The sequence below is a fragment of the Mus caroli genome, chromosome 4 (genome assembly GCF_900094665.2).
Source record: "Mus caroli chromosome 4, CAROLI_EIJ_v1.1, whole genome shotgun sequence".
In the NCBI taxonomy this organism is placed as follows: domain Eukaryota; kingdom Metazoa; phylum Chordata; class Mammalia; order Rodentia; family Muridae; genus Mus; species Mus caroli.
In genome coordinates, this window is record NC_034573.1 from 127,283,015 (window position 1) to 127,303,099 (window position 20,085).

General features: G+C 47.1%; 1 protein-coding gene across 1 annotated transcript in view; it reads left to right on the top strand.

Annotated features, from left to right (window-relative positions):
• Positions 1-556: 556 nt before the first annotated feature.
• Positions 557-20,085, top strand: part of Usp48 (ubiquitin specific peptidase 48) — a 64,759-nt gene continuing 45,230 nt past the window's right edge. The window contains exons 1-6 of the mRNA XM_029476450.1: positions 557-933; positions 10,414-10,534; positions 11,658-12,067; positions 14,584-14,692; positions 16,225-16,358; positions 17,268-17,350. Of these exons, the coding sequence (XP_029332310.1) occupies positions 800-933; positions 10,414-10,534; positions 11,658-12,067; positions 14,584-14,692; positions 16,225-16,358; positions 17,268-17,350 (991 nt within the window). The 5' untranslated portion in view covers positions 557-799. The remainder of the gene's footprint in view (positions 934-10,413; positions 10,535-11,657; positions 12,068-14,583; positions 14,693-16,224; positions 16,359-17,267; positions 17,351-20,085) is intronic.

Genomic DNA, 20,085 nt, shown 5'->3' on the forward strand with positions numbered 1-20,085 from the left:
GAACACGCCCCAGACCTGTGTATGATTCTAAACAACCTTCAACTGAGCCTATCACTTCGAAGACTACAAATCCCTGGATGCCTCGCGCTCCGCGAGTGTCAGAGCGCATTGCACTCTGGGATATGTAGTCCTGTTGTAGCATCCGCAAACCACGTAACGCCTCGTGACGTCAGAAAGCACGGGCAAGGAGCTGGAACTCGCCCAGGCTCAAGTGAAATCCTCGATNGGACTGTGGCGTTCCGGCTGCCTCGGTTTCTGCTATTATCAGGTCCCACTCACAGTCCCGGTGGCCCTATGGTGTGCGTTGAGTACTCTATGGTGTAACTTCGTCACAGTAACAGGGGAAGTGTGGAAAGCAAGGGCAAGTTCTCGCTCGTCGGAGTAGACGACGGAGGCTGAAGCGTAGCTAGCTGCCTTCACCATGGCGGAAAAAAGACGTGGCGAGTCGCCTTTGGGTAGACGCTTGGCTTTCTTCCGCCAGTCGGATTACATGGGCTTTCCGCGCAGGGACTCCTGGGAGCACGCATGCGCAGACTGCGGCAGGTCGTACGCCTCCAACGTCCGCAGGCGCGGGGTCTGTCGGGTATCGGCGGCGGCGGCGGCGCTTTGCGGCTGGTCGTGCGAGCTGGGCGCGGGCGGGCGGGCGCGGCGGCCGTGGCGCGCGCAGGTGATTGACTGCTCTCTTGGCTGAGGGCAGCGCTGGGTTCTTTCGGCTGGCAGGGGCCCGTGCCCGTTCGGGCGGAGACGGAGGCGGCGCCGGAGGCCACCGGGCTCGGCGAGTGCTACCTCGGTCAAGGCCATGGCTCCGCGGCTGCAGCTGGAGAAGGCGGCCTGGCGCTGGGCGGAGANGGTGCGGCCCGAAGAGGTGTCGCAGGAGCACATCGAGACCGCTTACCGCATCTGGCTGGAGCCGTGTATCCGAGGCGTGTGCAGGTGAGGTCCTCGCGTGGCCGAGGCGGGATCGGGGGACGGGAGACTGCGGACCAGGGCGATGCACGGTGTTACTGCATCTCCTTTCATTTTGCACGACCCGGGAGCTACGCAGCCCCCGAAGTGATGCGGCTGCTGGGCTCGCATCTTGAAGATGGCGGTGGAGATAGTTGGAGATAGGGCTTAGTAAGTAACGCTGGAGTGTTGTTTGATCTTGGCCATAGCTGTGCGCTTTTCGCTTGTAAAAGGGGAACTTGACGGCAGCGAACTTCGTCGACATTGTATCTCCTGTCATTTCACGCTGAGAAGGCCTGATCACCTAAGTATCACTTGCAGAGAGCAGGTTTAGAAAACCCTTTGGGTAACCTACGTCATCGGTCCCCCACTCTCATTGGCTGGCTCTCTTTGACCTATAGGTGTTTTCTTTTGGTCACCCTAACTCCACACCACTTTGCAGAGTAAAGTGTTTTTAGCTGTTCAAGGTCTGCTCCTCCTGCGTGGTCCTTGGTTCTGACCTTTTTTTGCGTAGAGTGGTTTCCATTTCCCCACCTCGTAGCCTGCACCGGCTTGTGTTCAATCGAATTGATAGACCGAGGCATGCTCCGTAGCTCCGTGTCAGCGGGCGTGTAGGGAGAAGTGGAAGACTCCTGGCCTCGGAGCTGTGCCTCATTTGAGATATAATGCAAGTTAGGAAGTTTTCAAAAATAAAGCGGGTGCATCGTTCTAAACTGTAGGTGTCTGCTCACAAGGACATTAGGACTCCTCGAAGTTCTGGAATGGCATCAATTTGTATAGTATGGAATTTAAACAGCTTTACTGAGGTACTCATTTGAAGTGTGCAGTTCCAGTGCTGGTGGTTTAGCTTGAGTGGTTTTATATGCAGAGTCCCTTGGTTCAATTACCCGCACAGGGGGTATAAAAGAGTTAAGTCTGGGGCTGGAAAGATGGCTAATTAGTAAAGAGGGCTCAGGCTTCTCTTCAAAGGATCACAGTACCATTTGTTCTGAGAACCCACACCGGGTGGTTGATAACCACCTGTAACTCCAGCTCCAGAGTATGTGCAAAGCCTTCTTCCAGACACTGTGGGCACCTGAGTATTAGCGCGCGCGCGCGCACACACACACACACACACACACACACACACACAAATGATCTGTTTTGATACCGTAAAATCGCCAATATCCTTTTTTCTTTCTTCCGTTTTCAGTTTTTTTTTTTTTTTTCAATTTGTTTTTGTAGAGCTGGGAACTCTGGTGTTTTGTATGTTTGAGGATTTAGCCTGTGTTTGCCTGGGACTTACAGTCCTTCCAGCTAGTAGGTGCTCACACATGACAGTCATGGGGCCATAGACATGTGCCATTCATTGTTCTGTTGGTGCTGCAGCTCTAACCCAGAGCCCTGTGCAAACACTACGGGTGTTGTATGAGCTACACTCCCAGCCTGTCATAGTGGGTATGAAGTAGTGTTTTGAATCTGTGTGTTTATTGCCTCCTGCTCTGAATAGATCCAGAATCCTGTAGATGATAGAGGCCAGTATTCTAGTACATGGATACCCTCTCAGCCCCCTTTTCTTGTAGGTTTGCATTTATCTAGTAACTGAGTTGAGAATCTTTTCAGGTTCACACTAGTCATTGTTTCTTCTTTTCTCTCTTTCTATTTTCTTTATTGGAGACAGGGTTTCTCTGTATAACAGTTCTGGAACCTGCTCTGTAGACCAGGTTGACCTCAAACTCAGAGAAATGCCTGCCTCTGTCTCTCAAACTCTGGGATTAATTGCATACATATATCTGTCATAGTTCATGTAACTTTATCCATCTACATCTATCCACCCATCCATTTGTTTTTTGAGACAGGGTTTCTCTCTGTAGCCCTGGCTGACTCTGTAGACCAGGCTAGCTTTAACTCACCTGCCTTTGGCTCCTAAGTGCTGGGATTAAAAACTTCAGGCGCCCCCCCCCCCCCCCCCCCCGTCTCTCTGCCGTTTGAATGCTTGGATTAAAGGCAGTTGCCGCCATGCACAGAGCCATCTTTCAGTTGATGGACTGTAGATTGTTTCTCTTTGCTTCTTATAAATTGCTCTCATGAACACATGTGTGTTGGGAAGGGAATTGTTGGATCACGTGGCAATTGTCTTTAACCGTTTGAGCAGTATATTTTTTCCCTAACATGTTTCACAAGCAGTATAGGAAGATTGTTGTTTTTTTTTTTTTTNCACTTTGTAGACCAGGCTGGCCTCGAACTCAGAAATCCGCCTGCCTCTGCCTCCCGAGTGCTGGGATTAAAGGCGTGCGCCACCACGCCCGGCTGGAATATTGTAATTTATTACATTTTTATATTTGTCTGTTTTATTGTGGTTTTGATTACATTTCCCTTTCCCTGATGTCAACTGTGGAATATCCTCCTCTTCCTTTTTTTTTTTTTTTTGTTTGGTTTGGTTTGGTTTGAGACAGGATTTCTCCGTATAACAAACCCTGGTAGTCTTGGAGTCTAGATAGACTGTCTTCAAACTCAGAGATCTGCTTGCCTCTGCCTTCTGAGTGCTGACGGTAAAGGTGTGCACCACAATGTCTGGCTTGTTCATATATTTTCTTTAGAGAAAATATTTTTAGGGTTTTGTTTTGGAGACAGGGCTTCATAGAGCTAATGTTAGTCTCTGTGGCCAAGAATGACCCTGAGTGTCTGCTCCTCCTGCCTTCTACTTCCTGAGTCTATATTGTGTCTGCTAAGTGCTGGGGTTAGTACCCAGGGGTTGCTATATACTAGACACCCTCAAACCCACCCCACTCTCTCCCTCTTTTGTGGGGGGTATGGTGGAGGAGGGAAGAGAGGGCCTCATTACCTAGACCAGGTTTGCCTTTAATTGGTGGATCTGCCTGCCTCTGCCTCCCTTGGGAGCTTGCCACCACACCCTGCCTCCAGGACTGTTTGCATTTCTGAAACTGTTTTGAAAAACAGCCTTAAGAGCTAAGGAACTAAATATTCCAGATTCCCTGGTGTGTGGGTGGGTGGATAAAGGTCAGCACTTGGAATTTTCACTCCTATCTGGTGGGTTTGATGCCTCCTGCTGGCCTCTTTTGTGTGGGGTTTTTAGACCTTGGCTTAAACTGTCCTTGCATTTAGAGTGATTCTCCCTTTGCCTCTCCAGCAGGCCGCCTTAGAGCCTACTTTAGGTGTGAACATCTCTTCTCATTATGCATCATCCCTGGTCGGCCTGGAACTTGATGTGTAGACCAGGCTAGCCTTGAATTCAGAGATCCACCTGCCTCTCCAGTGTTAGGATTAAAGACCAGCACCACTGGACCACATCATTACTGGTCTAGGAACTTATGTGCTGCAAAGCCAGTGTAGACTTTCCTTCTTCCAGACTGCTGAGGGACACAAGTGAAAGTGTCCCTAACCCTAGGCCACAGCCTGTTGTTGTGAGTTTTAGTTTTTGTGTTCTGAGACACAGTCTCCTTGTGCAGCCCACATTGACCTTGAGATTCTTTTGCCTCAGCCTTTTCTAAATTAACATATGAATTAATCTGTGAGACCAAATGTAGGATTTTTTTGGTTTGTTTGCTTTTGTTGTTTTGGGCTTTTTGAGACAGGGTTTCTCTGTGTGGCCTTGGCTGCCCTTGAACTTGCTCCGTAGACCAGGCTGCCCTGGAACTCACAGAAATCTGTCTGCCTTTGCCTCCCCATGCTGGAATTAAAGTCCTGTGCCACTACCACCAGTTATATTCTTTAAAAGAAAATTGGGGAAAATAGGTGGTAGGGCAAAGGTCCTGGAGAGGTGGCTCAGTGGTTAAGAGAGCACTAGCTGCCTTTCCAGAGGACCTGGGTTCAAGTCCCAGCACCCGCATGGCAACTCACAACTGCCTGTATCTCCAGTTCCAGGGGACCTGATCCCCTCACACAGTGCATGCAGGCAAAGTACAAATGTACATGAGATAAAGTTAGGCTGCTCTTGATAGTGTTGTATGCTGGAGGAAGCCCTGTGTTCTGTCCCTGCTGCATAAACAGGACATATATTGTAAGACTCCAGGGAGCCCCTGAGTGAGCCATGTTTGGAGCTGGGATCAAAGCAAAAAACAAGAGGAATTTATTGTTCCAGTGCACAGGCCTTGTCCCAGATCCAAAGGAGAGGCAGTAGCACACCCCACCCCCATGTTCTTCATGTTTTTATATGGTTTCCAGGGGCAGAATAGAGCATCAGTAACTAGACACAATATGATTGGCTGAACAGTGCCAATGGATTGGTCTTTAGGGAACAAGGTGACAAGGACTTCAGGTCGGTTCTCCTGTGGTCTGAGGAATGTTAATCAGCCCCTCCCTTCTGGAGGGGCTTGTGTTCTGTGACCTTCCCAAAGTTCCTGAGCTGACCTTTTCAATATCTTTAATCCCAGCTCTGGAGGCAGAGGCAGATTGATTGCTAGAAACCAAGGTAAGCCAGGTCTTTGTAGGACAGTCAGGACAACAGGGGCTATAGAGACCCCGTCATAACAAAAACAGTGATCTGTGAGGATACAGCATTTGTATCCTGTAAGTTAGAAGGCATTGGATGGCATTTATTCTTCAACCATGCAGTCAGCATATATTGTCCCACTGAGCCTAAGTCCTATTTTCTGTCTCTTTATTTGATAATCAAGGATAGGTAGACAACTTAGGTTCACATATTCTGAACCTAATGGAGGCATTCAGATACCTTTGGAAGAGTAGCCTATGCTCAGAGGGCTAGGAAAGCTGTCTTGCAAAACTGCCTGTCTAGGAGAATTCTTGAGGAGATGGCTCAGTGGTTAAGACCATTGGCTGCTCTTGCAGAGGACCTGGGTTCACTTGGTTCTAAGCATCCACATGGTAATTCAGTTACAGGAGATCTGATGCCGTTTTACAGCCTCCAAGGGCTCCTGCATGTACGCAAAGCTTGCACCATGCACGCAAAGCTTGGAGAAGCAGTTAGAGGGCCTTTGCAGTGCAGGTCAGGTTTTTCTCTGCATAAAGCCTTCTGTGGTTACTTGTCACTCCTGGGTAAGTCTACCCTCTCGTTGGGGGGCTTGTCCTACTTGCTGCGGCCTCTTTAGCTTTCCTGTTTGGTGTGCTGGACGGTTTCCCTAGCTGAATCTCTCCACTTGCTGTCTGTCATCTGCTGCAATGAGTCTGTTTCTGCCTGTTCTTGGAGACTCCCGGTGGGTTAGCACTTTCCCCTCTGTGAGGCCTCTGCTGCAGTGCCTGTGTCTACTGTTACCATAGCGCTTGTTTATCTGACGCTTGTGCTTACCACTTTGTCATACCAGTTCTGAGCCTTTGGTTTGTTCTTTTGAGACAGGCTGACCTCAAACACAACAATCCAGTCTGTCTCTCTCTCTCTCCTTTTTCCACTCTGTCTCTTGAGTGCTAGGATTAAAGGAATGTGCCACCACCACCCTGGTTTGGGCCATTCTTTAACAACTGGACCTTTTGTCTTTCATCAAAGGCATCCTGGTCTGTACTTCCTAGTTGGGCATCTCTCTGTGACAGAATATGTGAACCTGCAAGCCGTGTTGTTGTGCTCCGGTGACAGGATCTAATTATACATAATCACATTGCTTACCTTTACTCCGGCGCCTTGTGACGTGTCTGGAAGGCCAGATGCTGCCAGCAGATATGTCAGTAGCCAAATGAAACCTTTGTGACAGCATCATTCTGTATATACACTACCCAAATGGATCTTCTCCAACACAGGGGCCCTTAAGCCAGCGCCACTTCCATAGCTGACACCATGGTCTATTACTCCCACTAAATGAGCTTAAAACCAGCATGAAGGGCATACAGGATGGCTTAGCAGATCCTGTCTCAAAAAAAAAAAAAAAAAAAAAAAAAAAAAAAAAAGGAAAGAAAAGAAAAAAAGGTGGGGGGGGGAGGGTGGTGGAGAAAAAGAAATGTCTTCATTTATTCCCCTAACAACACAAAAATGCCTACAGCAACATTGGCTGTATAAAGGAGGGAGCCACTGTTTGGAAAGCTCTAGTGAGCCTGAGTCCCCTTTTAAGACCTGTAGGCCAGAAAGAACACAGCTTTTATCTCCCCAGTTGGTGTGTGGGTGGTCTTTTGCTGATTGGAGACTTAAAAGCAATTACTAAGAAATTAAATACAAGCATGGTAACACATGCTTATAGTTCCTGCTCTTGGGGTGAGAAAGCAGGGGAATCCGGAGTCAAAACTGTGGAGTTCCAAGGCTAGTCTGGGCTACGTGAAATTCTATCTTAAAGGCAACAGAATAAAACTAATTTACAAATATGGTGTCTGTACCTCTAATCTCCAAATGCAGAGGCAGAGAGAAGAGAGAGGAGGATCTCTGAATTTAAGGCCAAGCCAGGGATACACAATGAGACCGATGTCTCTGAGGGAAGGGGGAAGGAGCAAAAGGCTAAACAATGCAAATTACCCAAACCATTTAGTTAGCTTCTGAAAGTTTTTTTTTTTTTTTTTTAAAGATTTATTTATTATTATAAGTAAGTACACTGTAGCTGTCTTCAGACACACCAGAAGAGGGCGTCAGGTCTCATTACGGATGGTTGTGAGCCACCATGTGGTTGCTGGGATTTGAACTCTGGACCTTCAGAAGAGCAGTCGGGTGCTCTTACCCACTGAGCCATCTCACCAGCCCCTGAAAGTTTTACTGAAGTTCTTAGGCCACAGACTTACTGTTTGTCTCCACTCTGGGAAGCTAGCTTTGGAGCCCATTGAGTGGGCATGACTTCAGCAGCAGGACGCCTAAGTGCCAAACTGTCCACCAGAGCTGCTTTCTGAAAGACCCGTAGGACTGCCCAGCCATAGCGCATACCATTCATTTAAGACTGGGTCTCACTGTGTCGTCCTGGCTTGCCTGGAGCTCAGAAGGTGGCCTGTCTCTTTCCAAGTGCTGGATTAAAGGCGTGCACTACCACCCCAGGCTTCATTCATTCATGCATTCACTTGAGAGTTTTATACTCCATTGCTGTTTACACAGTTTCCATCCCACATGTTGTCCTCTCCAACCCCTCCCATCTTCTTACCTCTCCCTCTCAATTTTTTGACCTCTTTTTTTTTTTAATTAAGATTTATTTATTTATTTCATGTATCTGAGTGCTGTCTTTTTGTTTGTATGTACACCTGAACACCAGGAGAGGGCATCAGAACTCATTATAAATGGTTGTGAGCCACCATGTGGTTGATGGGAATTGAACTCAGGACCTCTAGGAGAGCAGCTGGTGCTCTTAACTGCTGAGCCATCTTTCCAGCCCCCACCTTTTTCTTTATCATTGTTTTACACATGTGTCGTTTCCCCCTCTTCACTCACTCTCATGCACATACACACATATTAGTACAGCATACACACACATATAAATACAGCCTGCTAAATCTACTTAATGTGGCTTATCTGTACATGTGTTAAGGGACTAAAGCCGTGCGCCACCACACCCGGCGAGACAGTACATTTATAAGACCTTGGAAGTTACTTACTTATTTCATGAGTAGATTGTATGTTCACTGTAAAGAGCGTAAGAGAATAGAGCCATCAGGGTGGCTCAGAAGGTAAACAAACCACTTACTTCCAAGCCTGGTGACAAGTGACAAGTCCCAGTTCCATGTCTGGGATCCGTGTGGTGGAGGGGATGTTGTTCTCTGACCTGCACAGGCACGTGCGGCACACACTCACATACACACACACACACACACACAGTGAGCGAGAGAGAGGGGGGGGTGTGTGTGTTCCTTCCCTACCTGGAAAAAAAAAAACCACAACCAGGTGGGAATGGTGGTGTGCACCTGTACAGGCGGTAGAGGCAGGTAAATTACCACAAGTTCCAAGCCAACCATCCAGGGCTATGGCGGCAAGTTCTCAGGCTTGGTAGCAAGTGCTTCAGTCCCTCAACCTTCTCATCTCTCTGACCCCATGCTCCAGTCTTCAACTGTCAGCAAAGCCTTGGTGGGTAACCTTCACAAATATGCACATACATTTTAGAGTGTTCTGACAGGACAGGAGAACCCACCGAAGTTCTGTTGCGTTCATTTGTGTCTCTAGTCTCTGTTCGTCTGGAATTGTTTCTGTGTGTGCACGACACTGACTTTTTGTGGGATGTTTCTGAGCTTGGGGTTGCCAGTTATTTGCTCATGGACATAGGCTGTGTGCTTTTTCACTAGAACACTGTAGTAGTGAAGCTGTAACCTAGGGCCCAGGTGGGCAAGTGGCTGTCAGGTAGAGCTGTTGTTCTCTGGGATATAACTTGATTGATTGGTTAGAGTTTAGTTTGGGTTTCTCTTTTCCTTTTCTGATTCTGTTGCAGCGGCTCCATAGCTGGCTTTCCCCCCTCTGTGAGGAAGTGACTTTTCTCCATCTGTCCCTTTGTCTCGCTATAAAATCGGTGGACTCTTTAGGGACAGGATTTCAGTGTTTAGCCCTGGAAGCTTAGTGTGTAGCCCAAGCTGGCCTCCAACTTCCTCTCCCTCTGGCTCCTGAATGCTAGAAGTACACTTGGGAGCCTTTGGCTTCCTCTTCCTTTTTGAGATAGTGTCTTCCATGAAGCCCTGGCTGACCCCAACTCAATGCTGTCCTCTCGACTTTCGACTTAGCCTCAGAGGAGCTGATTATGGTTCTGTGCCACCATACCCTTGTTTGGGTGATCTACCCCTTTTGTTGCCAGGTTTGGCCAGTGGGTGCTATGCCCCTCCCACATATAGGATCGGTGTCTCCTGTCATGTGCCTTCACTGTAGGTTCATCTTACCATTTCCCTCGGGAGCCCGAGAATCTAGTGGGGAATATTTAGAAATCAGGATTTGTTAATGAGCTTGGTCCTTGTTCCTTTGTCTTTATTTTGGGGATACTACTAATGATGGTGTTCAAGGCCTTACCCCATCCCCCAACTGTGGATGTTTTGCCCCACTGAGATATGTTCTGCTTCTGTTGGTTGCTGAGTTCCTGTTTATCTGTGTGGTGAGAAGCTGTTAACACCAACCCCACCTCAGTAACACAGAGAAGAGCTTCGCACCACTTAACCCTCTTCTGATTACCGCTGTGCAGGGCAACAGTGATGTTCGAGTCTGGCTTGTCTGCTTTATGTTTCTTCTAACACAGATGAACGGCTATTGGTTTCTTTTCTGATTTCCTCATTTTAACACATAAAATTCCTTTTTAAAAAATCAATTATTAGATCTAATTCTTTTTTTTTTAAATTTAGACTTGTGAAGCATTGTAACACCACCAACACACCATGGTTCTCCATGTGGCACATCATATTTATCATGTTTAAAAAGCTTAATCCCAGCCAGGCAGTGGTGGTGCACATCTTTAATCCCAGCTACTCCAGAGGCAAAGGCAGGCAGGATGTTCAAGGCTAGCCTGGTTCTACAAAGAGAGCCTGTCTTGAGGGGTGAGGATTGGGGGCGGGGTGTGTGTACACGAGCTAACAGCTCAATCTGCTTCCTTTTCATTCCCGGGTGTATTTTTTAAACTGTAATTCTTCCTTTTTCTCTCCTTGTAGAAGAAACTGCAGAGGAAACCCGAATTGCTTGGTTGGCATTGGCGAGCACATTTGGTTAGGAGAGATAGATGAGAATAGTTTCCATAGCATTGATGATCCCAACTGTGAGAGGAGGAAAAAGGTGAGTGGCTGCAGTCAGCAGGACTTGGTTACTTTGGTTGTTGCTCAGTACCTATGATCAGAAACCTGGTACAGCACACATGCACCACAGTAGTGGGGGTGGGGGGGGGGTCTGCATGCCATCCCTACAACTCCCTCCCCTTTTAGAAAAGAAGTGAATCGCCACAGTTGTCAATGATTTCAGAGACCTGTGTAGGTGTCAGAGGACTGGAGACACATACATGGCCATGTGCATTTGAACTCTTGCTTTTTAATTTCAGAAAGTCTGCTTAAGCCACACTATTGACATTGTAATTGTATAAAACTATTTATCCGTGCTGGGGGTCAAACCCAGGGTCATGCACATGCTGGTTACCCTCTCTGCATACACTAGGCTGCATCCAAGCCCCCAGACTCTAAAGCAGGGAACCACACGTATGCAAGCCTTTAGCCAGAGGCCCTGGTTTGCACTCAGCTTCTGTTCTGTAACCGAGCAAGTTTTGCTTAGAACTCAGAATGTCTTTAAAGGAGTGGTGCTAGTTCAGCAGTTACCATAGTGGTTGCCCTTTGCTTTCTAGGGTGAAGTCTGTCTTGTATAATGTGTTTGCACTTATATATGGCACAGTTAGGGTTTAAAAGTACGCATTAATATTTCTGACAAACCCAGCCTGCATCAGTCTGCTGTGTTGTATTGGTATTTTCTGGATTAAAATGGATACTGGCTTTCAGTTCAAGATCTCTAAAATAGGAGGGCCTTCCTGCCTCTCTCATTGCACCACTCCTGAAGAAGTCACATTTTATCCTACTAAATCTGCTGGTGTTTAAGTACATGTGCTGCACACTAATCTTTTCTAGAAACATCTATTCTAATTTTATGGTTTAGGAGGCTGGAAATGACAGTACTGCTAGAGATGAACACTGTTGCTCTCTGAAGTCTGTTCTACTTTGGGCAGCTACAGTGGTGGCCAAACAGAAGGCCTCTATGAAAGTTCTGCCACCCTGCAGCTAAGAGGGGGTCGGGTGCTCATGCCAAGCTGATGAGGACAGGCTTAAAAGTCTTCAGTCTGTAAATTAAAAATAATGCTCTTTATAAATCTTTAGTTTTGTGCAGGCTAATCTTGCTACTGTAACTCTTGTTTCTGTAGAATTCCTTTGTGGGCTTGACTAACCTGGGAGCCACCTGTTACGTCAACACCTTTCTCCAGGTGTGGTTCCTCAATTTGGAGCTTCGGCAGGCGCTGTACTTATGCCCCAGCACCTGCAGTGATTACCCGAAGGGAGACGGGATCCATGGAGGAAAAGATTATGAGCCTCAGACAATTTGTGAGCATCTTCAGTACTTGTTTGCTTTGTTGCAAAACAGTAACAGACGATACATTGATCCTTCAGGATTTGTTAAAGCCTTGGGCTTGGATACTGGGCAGCAGCAGGATGCACAAGAGTTTTCCAAGCTCATTATGTCGCTGTTGGAAGACACTTTGTCTAAACAGAAGAACCCGGATATTCGGAATGTCGTGCAGCAGCAGTTCTGTGGAGAATATGCCTATGTGACTGTGTGCAATCAGTGTGGCCGAGAGTCTAAGCTTGTATCGAAGTTCTATCTGCTTGTGGACGTTGTACATCGTGGTGCGCACTAGGCTCCGCACCACGATGTACAACGTCCACAAGCAGTTTCTTTTAATAGATTATGAGCCTCAGACAATTTGTGAGCATCTTCAGTACTTGTTTGCTTTGTTGCAAAACAGTAACAGACGATACATTGATCCTTCAGGATTTGTTAAAGCCTTGGGCTTGGATACTGGGCAGCAGCAGGTGAGAACAGCCTCAGGCCTGGGATCGCCCCACCCCCACTCATCTTCTCAGGTGCTCATGGGCTCCTTAGAGCACTTTTAGGGAAGATGAAGCAGCATGCTTGTCAAAATGTAAAGTTTGACCTGGTGTGGTGGCAAACACCTTTGATCCCAGTACTTGGGAGGCAGAGGCAGGAAGATCTCTGTTGAGGCCATCCTGGTATACTTAGTATCAGAACAGGCTGATAATCTTTGTAAAGGAAATTCTACTTTGGATTTTAGTGCCTTTATTTGCTGACCAGTGTGTACCTTATTATGCTTGCTACTTTTGTTTTAATGTATAGTGTGCATATCATGTGTTCTTAGGTGGTCATGGAGGCCAGAGGAGGGTGTTGGGTCCTTTGGAACTGGAGAGACAGGTGGCTGTGAGCTCCTGATGTGGGTGCTGGGAATGGATGGTGTGTGTGTGTGTGTGTGTGTGTGTGTGGTTGCCCTGCAGAAGGGCAGCATGAGCCTGGCTGCTGAGCCATCTCTCCAGCCAGACTGTATTCTTTACCCCCTCTCTTTTTTCCTTTTCAAAAAATTTATTTATGTATGTGTGTATATGAGTACACCATTGCTCTCTTCAAACACACCAGAAGAGGGCATCAGACCCCATTACAGATGGTTGTGAGCCACCATGTGGTTGCTGGGAATTGAACTCAGGACCTCTGGAAGAGCAGTCAGTGCTCTTAACCCTGGAGCCATCTGCAGCTCTGTAAACTATTTCTTTGGTTTTTTTTTTTTTTTTTTTTTTTTTTTTTTTTTTGGTTTGCTTTCGATGACAGGGTTTCTCTGTGTAGCTCTGGCTATCCTGGAACTTACTCTGTAGATCAGGTTGGCATCGAACTCAGAAATCTGCCTGCCTCTGCCTCCCGAGTGCTGGGATTAAAGGCGTGTGCCACCACTGCCCGGCCTGTAAACTATTTCTTAAAACTGATTTGTGAGCCAGGCGTGGTGCTGCACATCTTTAATCCCAGCACTCGGGAGGCAGAGGCAGGAGGATTTCTGAGTTCGAGGCCAGCCAGGTCTACAGCGTGAGTTCCAGCACAGCCAGGGCTACACAGAGAAACCCTGTCCCGAAAAATCAAAAAACAAAACTGGTTAGTGGAACTGATGGAGTCTAGCTTTAGTGGAACCGATGGAGTGTAGCTGTAGTCTTTGAGAGATGCTAAGTTGAAAATGCAAGTAGTTTCTGAGTAGTGTTTGCATTAGAAGTCAGGAAGCAAGCTACAACTATTTTCTCTTTTCATTAATTTAAACTGTAGGATGCACAAGAGTTTTCCAAGCTCTTTATGTCGCTGTTGGAAGACACTTTGTCTAAACAGAAGAACCCGGATGTTCGGAATGTCGTGCAGCAGCAGTTCTGTGGAGAATATGCCTATGTGACTGTGTGAGTCTACCGAAGCTCTCCTGCCATTAATTACCCTTCATCTCAGTCCCGGGTTATCACGGTGGTGGGTTATCACTGCACCCGAGGTATTTATAGCAGTATATTTCCATGGGAACACGTTGAAGCAGCTACCTGGCCTATTGCAGTTGAGTGCTGCAGGTGTTGGAAACTGTCTGGCGGAAGACTGTGAGGCTGTGTAGTGTGGGCTGAGATGTGAGGTTGGAACTGGCTGGCAGACTAAAGCATGCTGGACATTGCTTGGGGAGGCTCCAGTCCAAGAGAGACTGATTCCTTAGTCTGGTTCTATTTTTATTTTGTAGGTAATTTATGTGCTACAATTTCTCTAACAGAATAATGAACATTATAAGCACTCCCTCCCCTCTGTCTAGAGCAGTGGTTTTCTCTCTCTCTCTCTCTCTCTCTCTCTCTCTCTCTCTCTCGGTTTTTTAGAGACAGGGTTTCTCTGTGTAGCCCTGGCTGTCCTGGAACTCACTCTGTAAACCAGGCTGGCCCCGAACTCAGAAATCCACCTGCCTCTGCCTCCCAAGTGCTGGGATTAAGGGTGTGCACCACCATGCCTGGCTTGAGTAGTGGTTCTCAACCATCCTAATGTTTCGACTCTTCTATGCAGCTCGAGCTTATGTCGTGGTGACCCCAACCATAAGATTATGTCGTTGCTGCTTTATGATTGTGACTTTGCTGCTGTCATGAATCGTAATGTAAATATCTGCCATGCAGGCTGGTTAGCGTGTGAGCGCCCAGGTAGAGAACTGCGGGTGTAGGGTGTGTGCCGCAGAGACTTCAGCTGCTCTTCTCACTCTCATCTCAGTGTTCATTGGTTCATTGTAGGTGCAATCAGTGTGGCCGAGAGTCTAAGCTTGTATCGAAGTTCTATGAACTGGAGTTAAACATCCAAGGCCACAAGCAGTTAACAGACTGCATTTCAGAGTTCCTGAAGGTACTTATATGTCAGCATGCGTGGTTTCTGCTCGCTGATGGCTCTGTTCCATTTTGGGTGGCATTTTGATTCATGGGTACATTCATGGGTTATTGGAGAGTTTATCAAATAAGCAATATCTGTTTTTGTAAAGGTCCAAAAGGACCTATAAAGTACCAAGTAGTCTGTACCTTAGCTTAAGTTTAGAGTACTGTGTGCTAGTTTGTGTGTAAAGGTGTGTGTGCGTGGTTATAGGCAGCACATGCCCCTCCCTCCATGCTTCTGCTTTTTCTATATTCTGAGCAGAGGTAGAGCTCCCTTCAGTGGAGCTGCTCTGACGAGTGTGGTAGACGAGCTTGGAGCCCACAACTTCCTGTCCTTTTAAACAGTGTTGAGTTTGCATTCTCTCTTGTACACATTAGCAGTCGGAAGCCATTAATCACATTGAGTTTATCCATCTAAAGACGGCCTGCGAGTTCACTTAGTGTTGCATTAAGCACGGTGGCGATGTCGCGTTGACTATTGGCCAGAACAGCAGAGGTTGCAGTGCAGTGCTGTGGCTTCCAGTGGCACAAATGCACAAAATAGACTGTGGTGTGGTCATCCAGGTGCTGGAGAGAAGAATAGGGCGGGGCAGGGCTGGCTGCAGGCCTCTGTGCTTCACAGGAAAGCAGAAGGATGTTTCTGAGCATCTGAGTCACAGAAGGCAAGGCGGAGGTGGGACCTGTGGTTTGAGGACAGGATACTCTGTGTGTGTGTGGCATAGTGCTTGAGCACACGACGAGTGACAGAAAACAGTAGTTGGGAGAGAGACATCACAGCTGAGAGGCCTGGTTAGAAGTCTGATTTGTCCATCAAGTGAGACGCGGGCCATCATAAGTTGTGGTCATGGGCGGGTGGCATGTTCTCAAAGGATGACTGCACATTGCTGAAGGGTGGGGCTGCCAGGACTGGGGCTTAACTGAAGGGTTGAGGAGGGCGGGCTGGCTGGCTTTTCTAATTTCAGGGTAGAGTCAATCAAACTTATACACTGAGTATGTAGGTGAAAGTCAAGGGCTTTTAGGTTTTGTGGCCTGATGAGTTGGAAGAATGTCTTTGCTAAGATGGAAGAAGACTGAGAAGGTTAGGGTTGAGAAGAATAGTGAGGTGAGGATAGACCTGAGGTAGACAGGAGAGTCAGGAGTTCAAAGCCAGCTTCAGCTATTTTAGGGAGAGACTGTTTATGTTGCATAAAGAGTTTGGCCTGACCTGTAGCTCCGTAGCAGAGAGTTTGCTCAGCATGTTGAATGTCAGCAACACACGCACACACACACACACACACAGACAGAGACAGACACAGGTTGGTGTTAAATCTGTCTTACTTGAAGGGGGAGAAATGAGGGAGGAGGGAAGGACTACTTTTCTTGCCCTGATCTCTGATGTAATTAGGGAGAAGCAACATCTGGCTGGGGAAGCTGCAGAGGGGGAGGGGGAGGGGGGAGGAGGAGGAAGGGGGCGTTCCCCGTTGGGTGGAAGCCGCTAGCTCACAGAGTTGTGCTTTAATTCCTAATCAGGAAGAACGATTAGAAGGAGACAATCGATACTTCTGTGAAAACTGTCAGAGCAAACAGAATGCTACACGGAAAATCCGACTTCTGAGCCTNCCTTGCACTCTGAACTTGCAGCTGATGCGTTTCGTGTTTGACAGGTGAGTCTGTGCAGGCAGTGGGCAAAGACGATGGTCGGATGGCTCACATGGAGCCTTGGTTCTTCCAAGTGTATTTCATGATGGTGAGTTGCTGGCCTTTGTTGGACCCACCAGCAGATGAATAATGACACAGACTTAATACTAACTATACTGTACCTTAGGTCTCGGCTTAGGCTACCTCCCAGCTGGCCGCTCATCTAGCGTGCCTGACCACATAGTGCACATCATGTCACCAGCGTGCACACACACACATCCAACCTCTTCCATGTCCCACTGGTGAATCTTCTCGAGTCTCATTATTCTCCCAGAGACCCTCTCTCAGCCCGGAAAGGTCTCGCCTTCCCTTTCCTGTCCAGCTTTTGGCTGTTAGCTTTTTATTAAACCAATTGCCAGGTGAAGGAGGAGGAGTTTACAAAATATGATATGAATAACAATACCAAAGTTCATCCAAAACCCTACAGAAGTAACAACTGAGTACGTCTTCAAATGATGCATCCCATTTGAAGTGGTACAGTAAATTCTTTAGAGGCCGGTTGTATCCAGATAGGAGCTGAAGGTAGATGTACGGAGAATATGTGTTTGTAACCACTGTTAATTTTTAGCTTTGTAATGAAAAACCATAAGGACCTGAATTGCCTTGATATTTCTGGATGATTGTATACAAATGAAATTCTCCTCTCCACGGGCGTGCATCTTTCACCATGTAACTAAGGTAGCTCTGCACCTGGGCATACAGTCTATGCTTTGGCGATGGATCGTTAGGTGTCAGAGCCTTGCAGAGGGGCTCAGCCTTTGCCTGTGTGTGCTAAGTAGACTTCTGGTTGGAATCTGGCTGCTGTGGAGCCTATCAAGGATCTGGCAGCATGTGCACAGGCTCCCGATGGTTTGACTGTATCTTCTTCATGGCAGGCAAACTGGACACAAGAAGAAGCTCAATGCATACATCGGCTTCTCAGAGAGTCTAGATATGGAGCCTTATGTGGAGCACAAAGGTACTGTTGTTACCAAGCTGTGACTGTTAGCTTGACATGGAACCGAGGCCTGCTCTCTCCATGTGCAAAGTGTCCCCTGAATCCCTGGTTGCAGTCTCTGAACAGCAGCTTTTTGACAAGAAGTTGCTTTCATTTGTAAGAGTTAGCACACTTAAATTTTACATGTCTCACTGGACCCTGCCCCGTCTCCTTTTAAAGTTCAAAATGGAAATGTGGTTTGCATGCTATAGAAGTGAACATCTTCATGAACCACCCAAAAGGGAAGACACCACGCCAGCAGCCTAATGTCCATTGGTTGCTTGCAGATTGTCCCTTGTCTCTCCCGTCCACCCGGCACCACATTTTTTCTTTTTGCCATTAAGCATCTCCCTGAACTGATAGGCGGGATTACTCTTTTTGCCTCCTGGGATATTGCCAGGCAAAGATAACATGTAATTAATCCTGCCGTGCTGCTGCTCTGGGTTGTGGGGCGGTGCCTGGAGAAAACCCCATCCCTGGTGTGTGTCTCGAAGTAGAAGGGTTCAGGCAGCACACAGAGGTCTAATTGGACATCGTGGACTTTCACCTGGGTTGGCGAGTCCACTTGTGCTTGATGTGATTACTGACTGATTCCTCCAGTTCAGATTTACTGTCCCGAAGCTTCCCTTTGTAAGTTAACTATTGTGGATAGCGTGTACATTAGTGGTTTTCTTCCCTTTGCCACTCTGTTTAATTCTCAGTCATTCCCTTCCCCACGGTCCTCCCTGACATTGTGTTCCCTCCTCCACTGGTTCCTTCCTAGCTGCTCACACCTACCCTCCAGGCTATAGTCATGGCCTTGTCTTACATCCCTCTTGACAGTCTCTGCCCCTCATTTCCATTTTGAAGCTCCTAGTTTTCTGTAAGGGTGCAAGGGTCCTTCAGTCCATGACCAGCACTGTAGAAATGGGGCCTCTGTGTCTTCTGACCCGGTTATCAAAAACCTGTAAAGAGAGAGAGATTTCTCCAGAAATTTCTCCAGAGTGGGACACATGTGTCTGGGACACCCTCTCTAGTTAGATGTCATCACAGGCTTAGGAACTTGTGGGTCTATCTGAGGCCATGAAATTTCTTCCTCTTTTATTCTGCTGCTTTGCTTACTTTCTTTTCTTTTGCATTACTATTTTAAAAGGTTAAGGTGATTGAGTGAATGTATGTTTACTACACGTGTGCCTGATTTTTTTCAGAGGCCAGAACAGGGCATCAGCTCTACTGCAACTGATGATTCAGGTTCTCTGCAAGAACAAGAAGTACCTAACCCTGAGCCTTTTCTTTTCTTTCTTTTTTTTTTTTTTTGGTTTTTCGAGACAGGGTTTCTCTGTGTAGCCCTGGCTGTCCTGGAACTCACTCTGTAGACCAGGCTGATCTTGAACTCAGAAATCCGCCTGCCTCTGCCTCCCAAGTGCTGGGATTAAAGGCATGCGCCACCACTTCCTGGCTCCCGGCCATTTCTTGAGCCCTTGTTTTTGAGATGAGGTTTTGCAGTTTAGCCTAGGCTGTCTGTCTCCCAGTGCTAGAATTCACAATCACATGTATGTGGGTATACTGTTGCTGTCTTCAGACACACCAGAAGAGGGCATCAGATCGTATTACAGATGGTTGTGAGCCACCATGTGGTTGCTGGGAATTGAACTCAGGACCTCTGGAAGAGTGATCCCTACTCTTAACCACCAAGCCATTTCTTCAGCCTGTCTTTTTTTTTTTTTTTCCAGTATGCTCTCTCTGAATTTGGACTTCGTCGGTTAGGCTGGGTGAGCCACAGGACTCCATCTGTTCCCATTTGTAGGAAATTTAAAAATCTTGTGTGTGCATGCATTTATACATGCCAGGGTGCATATATGAAGGTCAAGGAATGAGAGCTGGTTCCCTCCTTACCTTAGGTCCCAAGGATTGAATTCAGGTGTCAGGCTTGCTGGCGAGTACCGTTACCGGCTCCTCTCTTTTTCTTTTGAAATAGGGTTACAATATGTAGTTCTGACTGACTGGAACTCACTATATATGGATCAGGCTAGTTAGGAATTTCCAGAGAGCCTTCTGCCTCTCTGCCTCCCCAGTTTTAGGATTAAAGATGGAAACTACAACACTCAACTACTTTTTCCAAACTTTAGAAGGTTTTATTGAGCTGAGCATGATGGTACCTAACTTATTTCTCCAACAGTCAAGAACCAGAGGCAGGTGGATTGCTATATTGAGTTTAAGTGCTGTCTCTACATGTATTCCAGGTCAGACAAGACCACATAGGGAAAACTTGTGTCAAAACCAAAAGATTTTACTCTCTTTGTTCTGTTTTGTATTTTTGTCATTTTGAGACATGTTTTACCTGTATTTCCATCTGTACTGGCTAGTTTTGTGTCAACTTGACACAGCTGGAGTTATCACAGAGAAAGGAGCTTCAGTTGAGGAAATGCCTCCATGAGATCCAACTGTAAGGCATTTTCTCAATTAGTGATCAAGGGGGAAAGGCCCCTTGTGGGTGGAACCATCTCTGGGCTGGTAGTCTTGGTTCTATAAGAGAGCAGGCTGAGCAAGCCAGGGGAAGCAAGCCAGTAAAGAACATTCCTTCATGGCCTCTGCTTAGCTCCTGCTTCCTGACCTGCTTGAGTTCCAGACCTGACTTCTTTTGGTGATGAACAGCAATGTGGAAGAGAAAGCTGAATAAACCCTTTCCTCCCCAACTTGCTTCTTGGTCATGATGTTTGTGCAGGAATAGAAACCCT